General features: G+C 38.7%; 1 protein-coding gene across 1 annotated transcript; it reads left to right on the forward strand.

Annotated features, from left to right (window-relative positions):
- The first annotated feature begins 4,346 nt into the window (after positions 1–4,346).
- Positions 4,347–8,904, forward strand: nkx1.2lb (NK1 transcription factor related 2-like,b). The gene is made up of 2 exons (XM_020045863.2): positions 4,347–5,067; positions 7,116–8,904. Exons 1-2 carry the CDS (start codon positions 4,626–4,628, stop codon positions 7,835–7,837), a joined length of 1,164 nt encoding a protein of 387 aa, XP_019901422.2. The 5' UTR covers positions 4,347–4,625; the 3' UTR covers positions 7,838–8,904.
- Positions 8,905–9,253: the final 349 nt, after the last annotated feature.

Below are 9,253 nucleotides of genomic sequence, written 5' to 3' on the forward strand. Positions count from 1 at the left end.
CTAATTGCATTGGGACCACTACAGTTTTATCAGGACCAAAGTGGCAAATACTAGTGGTGAATACTATTGATTTTTGCCTTGCATCTTGCTAATCAAAGAGTGGCTGTGTAAATGTACTCACTGTACTCACTGGTTTCTTGACTTTGGCTAAGTCAAGAAACCAACTACTGAGTATTGCCACATCACATTTCACAAAACGTCTGTGTTAATTAAGTACAAAAGTGTAGAGTAAGTTGTCTATGTGTAATCCGCTAGGCAAATGGTGAAAACTGGAATTTGCATGTCAAACAGAAAATATCACTGAACAAATATTTATGCTAGTTAAGGTGTGTTCTGCTCATGTTATTGTTTATTGGCTTGGTATATAGCAGAATAAACGCATATGTAATATCCCGAATGTGTTGCTGTCCACGAGATCTGTTAGCTACATAGAGGTGTGCATTTGGTTTGGGTCTCCACCAGGCAAACAAACTTTTCAACCAATGCACAGAAAAACACATGGGCATTATAAATACTGGTGTTTGAAAACATTGTTTTGAAAACATCTATTTCCAAATAGGATTTTTGTGGAGGCGGTGTCTACGTTTGCTATGACTGCTGGAACAGAGGAAGCCAATTTTACTGTGAAATTTGCTCTTTCCAGATTGTATTAAGGAAATGTGTTTTTGTTTTTTTATCACACTAATGTGTCAGGGTAACATTAGTAATTACTACATTAAGCAGGTGAGCTGTGGTGAAAATCTCCCGGAAGTTTTCCAGGCTGTCATTGTCAAACTCAAAACAGGTAAAGCAGGAATTGATATCAATAATTAGCCCAATACAATATAATATATTTTTAATAGCATTTCCTTGACATAGGGAAGATCATGTTGCGTGGGGAATTCCTCTTAATTATTTATTATATTAATTTAATGTGTTTAGAAACGCACTCGTCAACCATGCACTTTCAACGCTGGTATTGTCAGATAAACTATCCACATTTAGTATCGTTTGACATAAATAGTGTTCAAAATTTTAGATACAACAGTTCAGAAACCGACTATTCTGTCAATGTGTACGCTCATTTTGCCAGAGCGGTGCGCTTAGACGCGACAAGAAATAGATTTGATCTCTAATTGAACGGCCTATGACGTCGTTAACGCTCACTGCGAGTCTGTTCTCATTTAACTGCATTCCAGCTCCTACATAAGCACACTTGTATTGTGAATATGTATGTTTGTGCGTATAGCTCACGCACTCCAAACCCTTAGAAACTATGACACAGCCAGTGGATCCAACCTTATTGATCGCGAAACTGCAGCAATTAAGTTTAACTGCCTTGCTCAAGGGCAGAATAACAGATTTCCCCCATTTCAGTTACTGGCCAAACGCTCTTGACCCCTATAGGCCACCTGCCGCGCAGAAATATAATTCCCAAATAGTTGTTCTGGCACCTGTAAAGAACCGATTTCATTTGCAGTGAATGTTAAATTATACTAATCATTTTTAATTCATATCAGATTAATTTAATATTCTAAAGGCAGAACAGAACTCATTACCCTTAATTAAGATCATTACTGACTGAGATTCTCTGCACCCTGCATGGGGATTTAAATATGGTGTAGGTTATACCTGACCCAGTTTGGAATAGCAGGTAGCACCCTCGGTCTCTATCATGCCAGCTCTTTCACTGGAGCATGGGCCCCCTAGAATTGGATGCTACCCCTTATAAATGTTGAATGGATGCTTACTGTTCTTATTTTAGTGTCAGATTTTGCAATTTGCATTCACATGGTCAGACAGATGGGCTCAGCTATCTGTTATACAGGTTATGTAAGCACGGAGAGTCTCTAAGTTCTTGAATTCTTGTTAGTGACGGGCTTCAAACACACTTTGATGTGGAATAGGCCTACAGTTGCAAATGGTAAAATCCTCGAATCATTCATTTTGTCAGAATCAGATGTAAATGTATGTTTCTCACACAAACCCAGGTCATGGCTTGGACTTGTTTACATTATTTTATAACCTGGTACGTGTTAACCGATGCATTTTATTCATTCATCTGATAATTTGAAAATTGAGGGGGGTTGGTGGTGTCTTGGGTAGAGCCAGACTGATTTTTATGTTGACAGATGACTCATTTTGCCGTTGAAAAAGAGAGAGGCTGTTGTAGAGAGATTTTACTTGATTAACGCGCGGATAATCGACAGGTCACTGGCGGTAATTCACGCGACGTCACGGGCTCTTTCGAAGTTTAGTAGCTGAACCGAAGCGCGAGCCTGCTTCCTGCGAAAACAGGCTAAACGAGCTCGTGGGCTGTTGCAAAATGATACGTTCGAGAAGACACTATTTACATGCAAATTATAGAGCGTAATACAATTTGGAGAATGGACTCTTGAGGCGACGTGGAAATTGTAATTATGGGACCACCTCCCCTCAATCTGTTCGACCGGACAGCAGGAGCCGCGGAAGCTGCAGTATAATGGTTGTGTAGGTTAATTTACAATGTATGGAAAGTATACACACTTGAAAAGTCATTATATTTTGCTCCCACAAATTAAATCCAAAAAGGGGATTACATTGATTATCCACCTTACAGATTTACAAAACTTAACCCACTATGAAAATGGGTTAAGTTTTGAAAAATCTATGAAAAATCGTTGAAGAATGCCTACATGTCCAAAATAAAACAACGTGGATGTCTTGATTGATGTCTTCACACCCTTAAAATGGTGGAACCACCTTCAGCAGCTATTACAGCTGTGAAACATTTTACTTAAGATTCTAACTTCCCCCTAGATTTAATTTCAAGGCTGCAAATGTAGACAAATAAAAGGGATGGCGTTGACTTTCATTATGGCACTGTATGAGTAAAGAAACCACAGCTAAAGCTGAAAGCATGACACACATTTTTTAGAAAGTGCTATATGTTATATAGCCTATAGCTTAACAGGAAAAAGGACTGAAATAATATGATTATCCTTCATCTAAATTCAAACGATTCTCCTTAATAATTGATACTGATAAACGTTATTTGGCAAAAAAAAAATAATTACAATGTTTACATTTTGTTTCCAAAGAGATATTAGGGGGAATATGTGTTTGGATTAACAGGTGTATCGTCAGAGTTGAAAATAAAGTAACTTCCATATTCCTTTTCCTATTTTCATTTTATACACTCCCAAATTATAAGACAAATATGAACACCACTATTCAAAACTACCGTTAGGACACACCATAAACCAAATTAAAGTCTAATAGCTGTTCAATTACAGCTTGGCGTGCATGAAACCTGCTCTGGAGTCTGCAGCACACTCAGTCTCCAGCGGAGTGGCGGGCAGCCCTGTGTCCCAGCCAGCTCCCCTGGGCTTGCCCTCTTGATAGGATAATCATGTTCATCCCTACCAAAATTACAGCTGATTGTTTTACCCATTATTTTCCCCAACTTTTAATTTCTACTTTCCAAAGGATCATTGCCCGAGGTAATTGCAAAGAACTGACCTTGTATGTGTCTTCAGCCCCCAGACGAGGGAAATCCAATTGTGTTAGACTTGCCCCCCTCCCCTTCTTTACGATAAACTGTGTCATATAGCCTACTTTTTTAAGGAGAGCATAAAACGAGAGTAAATTGAATATTAAGTTGAAGATTAGAATAAACACGTTGTGTTTTAAATCAAAATCCAATTCTTTGGTCTATTATTTTTCTGGCATGGTAATGACATCTCAGATTAGAAATCAATATTTCACTGAAAGGGGTATTATGGAGTTTATGCAATGCATAATTCAGTTTTTGAGAGTGCCATGTAATTTGCATTAAAGATAAAGAATATTTCATCTGAACATTCTCATCTAACTATAAGGATAATAAAATAATGAAAATATATAATAGCCTTCCCTAGAATTTTTTACAGATTTGATATTGAAAGTCTTAATTTGCATTTGGATCACTGAATAGGTCTACAGAGAAAAGATTAGATCATTTCCTTATGATCTTGTAAATGTTTTATAAAACAATCATTCTCATAACCTCAAAGTGGTTCATATAGGCGAGGGAGGAAGGAGAAATAAGCCTATTTAGACCCTTTCCAGTTCAGTGGAGTTCAGTTGAAACTGGGCTGACAGCTGAGTATATCACGAATCGCCTCATCCCTCACTCCGGGTGCGCTTCTCTGTTGCTTCTCACGGGCGCCGACGGAGATAATAGGCTATTAGAGGCATGGGATTAATTTGTAGCCAATTACAACCCACAGTTAAATATGGATGCATAAATAAGGCGTAGCTTGTGTCTAAGTTTTTTTTTGCGACCAACGAGTGTGGGAGGGGGCGAGAAAGCGAAGTGTGCGTGCACGACAAACGCTGGAGGGTCCTGAGGGGATGGTTAAAACCCAAAAAAGGAGTTGAGCAGGGGAGACCAACGTACAACAGTGAACCATCACCTGTCAGACTTATACATTGACCAGAGCAGTAAAACCGTAGTGCACACAAGCTGTGCAGGAATACTGCAACAGACGTTAAGCTATAGGTTACTTTTCTCAAACTGCACGCGCTATTATGTCTTCAGTTGTAAGACAATCTTAAATTCACTTCTCTTGGTACTAATCCTCTGACAGAAGACGATAACGTGCTCTCCCGCCTGAAGGGAAGTCATGAATAGGGAGAAGGTTCTGGTGGGAGACCTCACGATCGCTGCTCCACCGGCGTCCGTTGTGGCTGCACAAACTGCGGTGATCGTCGTAGCTTCTCCGGAAAGCATGGACAATAACGGCGAGAAGCGGCTCTCTGCCAACGAACTGTCAGTGTTTTCCTGCCCGGGGGGTAGAGACATACTGCAAGGGGACAGTCGAGACAACTCTCCACGTCAAGAGGCGGCTCCGGTAGCAATGCCCATGCTTCATCGGACCACCTCATTTTCGGTTTTGGACATTTTGGACCCAAATAAGTTTACAAGCAAAAAGCAAAATCCTAATCGGACAGGCAGTGAATTCACGTTCGGAACAGAGAACCGTGGAGCCGACGACTCGAATCATGCTGTGGATCAGAAACCTTATGCAGACGAATATGACACATGTAAAAAATCTACAGGACTAAGTAAGTGTGTTATTTTTACATTACATGTTATATATTAACAGTGTTGTACATACTCTATGTAAAATTTCCCATGTACATTTTTTTTAGATGTCGAGGTAGATGCTCAATTAGTTAAGGAAAGCCTACTTACAGGATAAGCATAAGTGGCATATTATTGTAAAACCACGTCAAGCACTGTGTTGACCCGGACTAATCAAACATATAACTTGTTTTAGGTAATCCTATGTGTTTTAGGCTAGAGGGACCTGCACATTATTTTAGTCCAAGGAGTTAATAAAGTGTCTAATCTAACTTTATTATATGTATTATATCCATTTTGACACAGACAAAAATATAACATCTAAGATTTAGGATATTAAATAATTTCATCCATGCATCCATTCTCTTAGTTTACACCAGAGACAAAAATGTCTTGTAATATCTAAAGAAAAAAAACAATTAAAATCCTTAGATTGCATTTAATTTAAGGTGCGTTGCGAGGTTAAAGATGCAGGATAATGGCGAAAATCGCCCCAGAGTGGCATGCGGGACGCGGCTAGGTCGATATCCTATTATCGAATTGAGTATATCTCTTTCAGCAGCTTGCCTGGCTCTCCTTCAACATCTAAATTATAGGGTCAAAATTCGGATAATTACACGATTAAAACCTATTATACTTATTAGGGTTGATATTGATTCCAGAAAAGAGACACAAGCTTGAGATTGTCTTTGCTGTTTTAAGATAAACACAAATATCACCCCCGTCCATTTTAACGACTCAGATATATCAATCTCATTGTCATTTTTCTAAATGAAACTATAATAGTTATTTAATGAATTAGATATATTGATTTCTCTGACTACTCCATAGGCCACGCATTTCAATACAACCCAACAAAGTCAGGAGAGGACATTGCGTTTGTAGCCAGTTGGTTCGGGTGGTTATATGTTGTCCACTACGGTTTTTTAAACCGACACAACAATTCCTAATATGTAATCAAAAGAGACATAGTTAAACATGATCAATGGTGAAATTAACTCGCAAGCTGTTTTTTGGTACTATCTAAAAACTTACAACTGCAACCAGAGTGACACCCTATGACTATGCTGCCACTTTTTAGAATTGAAAACAAGTGCGTGGGCCCTGTGTAATATTGTAGCTTACATGAAGTCACTGCGTGCGTTAACATTGCTTTGGCGGGTTTGAGTGAATCCCAGCCCTGTGGAGGATCAGGTGAGCAGGCTTCAGCAAATTGCCAAAATTGTGTCAACAAACGATGCGGAAGATGGGCAGACCTTGATTGAAAATGAATCCCTTGATAGATTGATTAAATAATCCAAGCTAGTGCTCTTGCAAATAGTTGGTTGTATTCTTATAAAATGGTGCGTGTGCGTATTTTGCATCCAATTAAAGGTTGTGTGCTAGGCCTAGTCCTGCTCTTGAAAACATTAATGTACTGTTTTTTTTTAGTTAAATTACATCTCGTTATGGTTATGGTCGTGTTTAAATCAAACTAAACAAAACACAAATGTTTGACAAATAATAATAGCCTATCAATATTGGACAATTTAGGCTTAATATAATTAGATATTTTTTACATTCAAGCTTTACATTATTAGTTCGGAACACAGAACCGTGGAGATGACGACTCATGTCGTCAGATACTGTCTGAAGGTAGACAGTATCAAAAGACATTTTTTCCAATTGAATTGATTGAATTTATGTTATGTGAATTTATGAATTTATTGAATTTATGTAACGATTTTTGTGACCTTTTCCATTTCTATGCAGCATTTAGGGCTAATGTAATAAATCATTAAGCTGTTAACACAATAGGATGTGCTGAATGTGGCGATAAAATACATTTTATCTTCATATTTTAGGAACGAGAGAGGATAGATGAAAACGTTATCCATTACCCTTTTCTTGATTTGTCTCTTAATATTTTCCTAAGCATTATTTAACTTAGACCAATCAATTTAGTCTAAGTTATTTATTATTGACACTGATGGATATAATGTAACGCTTATTTTGAAATTGCTCAGTATGTGTTTTTTTTTATTTACAGAGGAGGCGTTTGTGTACCGATCCGACGAATGCGAGAATGATTTCAATAGAGGCACCCACTCAGACAGCGAGATGCAGGATGACATATGTAGCGATGAGAGCAGCAGCGCGCTAACTGGAAACGCGGAGGGCGAACTGGCCCAACATGACGACGACGACCAGGCATGCAAAAGCCCGAGAAGTCCTCATGGACAGCAAACGCAACAGTCAGGATCGAATGGACCAAGTCATCAAGGAAAGCCGAAGAGGAAACGCTCTGGCTCCGATTCAAAGTCGGGAAAGCCCCGAAGGGCCCGGACCGCATTTACGTACGAACAACTTGTTGCGCTAGAGAACAAATTCAAGTCGACCCGATACCTCTCCGTGTGTGAGAGACTCAATCTGGCATTGTCTCTCAGTTTGACTGAAACTCAAGTCAAAATCTGGTTTCAGAACCGACGGACCAAGTGGAAGAAACAGAACCCGGGTGCAGACACCAGTGCCCCGACCGGCGGAGGCGGGGGCCCGAACGGTCAGAATAATGGACTAGGGGGCCTGAGTCCGCTCAGCCCATCTCCTCCCATGAGCCATCTGTCAATGCACACGGGCTACCCAGGTCACGGACCAGGCGGGCTAGTCTGCACCACCCAGTTGCCCTTTCTGCCAAGTCATGCGGTACTATCACCTTTCATGTTAGGATCTCAGACTTATGGAGCGCCTGCATTTTACACTTCACACCTGTAAAGATAGCCTATGGAGATACGTGGGGTTTTACACGCAAACATGATGGTTTCGGAGGGTCTACAATTCCCCAAAATAATTGACTCCGATGAGCTATGACATTATTAACCACATTAAAGATAAGGTTTTAGAGAAATAAATTCCACGCCCAAACCTAAAGACTAAAATGCACATGCTGCTGTAAATGGGCAAACTATGATAAACATTTAATGTCGTTATTTCGGCAAGGACAAGTGCTGGAAGAAAGCCTATAACTTTACCAAGCGAAGAAGATTTTTCTTGTTGTATTTGACTTTTGTTTTCATTTTGATAGATTGTGAATACTCGGGGTCATAATGTATATACAAATGTTGAAAAATGTTGGCCAATGTGTAGCTTCTAATTTCGAATGCAATTCATAATTATTAGAGTTGAAAAAAATAGGTTACATACTGCACATGATGTATCAATATCGTTCATTTACATCTGGAATGGCTTGAAATATTGTAATTACTGTGTAACTAAACTGTGAAAGATAAATATGATTTTGTTTTCATATATACGTTTTCCCTATTAATTTATATAGACCTATAGTTACCTGATAATATTTGGCTAAAATGAATGCTCTTCCCATTTGGATTCATCTTTGATAAGACGGTAAAATAATAATATACAATAGGCTATGGCAAATTAATAGGATACTTAAATATTTACATCCAATAGCCTAGATTGAGGATTCAATTCAATCAAACCGCCCCTGCAGTATTTACGCAGCAATTCTTTTTTCAGTGGTCACATCTTCTCACAGGATGGTACTGTAAACAACCCTATAAGCAACCCCACACGAAGGTATGGTTTATTTTTTCAGAATTAGATGTGTGGGCACGACATTAACTTTTTAAATGACGGCACTGCGTAAACATTGCTATGGCGGGTTGCATGAATACCAGCCTTAATCCTGTTTCTTAACATTCGATTATTTTTCCTTTCCACCAAATTAAAGGACATTTTGGAACTGAAAACATTGTCTTTTTTTACTTGTTACACCAAGTAATCTGTTTCATAATAACATTATAGCATATTAAGCAATAATAGGCTACTGAAAAAATACTAATCCAAAACAGGCCTATTGCAGAAACTGTCATAACGAATATATACAGCGAAACGAATAAACAACATTAATGATCTAAAATAGTATTATTGGTTATTGCACCTGTTACATACGACTCTGGGGTTCATTTTTGTGTGAGACATGTCTCTTTTAGACATGTCTTTTTAAAAAGGGGACTTTAAAACTATTGAGAGAAACCAGTCTTTAAGAACATGTCAAATTCCTGATAGCCGTATTAATTTGCTTTAGTATGGGTTCAACACAATTTCGGCTCTGGAATTATTTAACCGAGCTCAGAAGTCAGTAATTACATAAGGTGATTGAAGTGT

The sequence above is a fragment of the Esox lucius genome, chromosome 4, assembly GCF_011004845.1.
Source record: "Esox lucius isolate fEsoLuc1 chromosome 4, fEsoLuc1.pri, whole genome shotgun sequence".
NCBI lineage: Eukaryota > Metazoa > Chordata > Actinopteri > Esociformes > Esocidae > Esox > Esox lucius.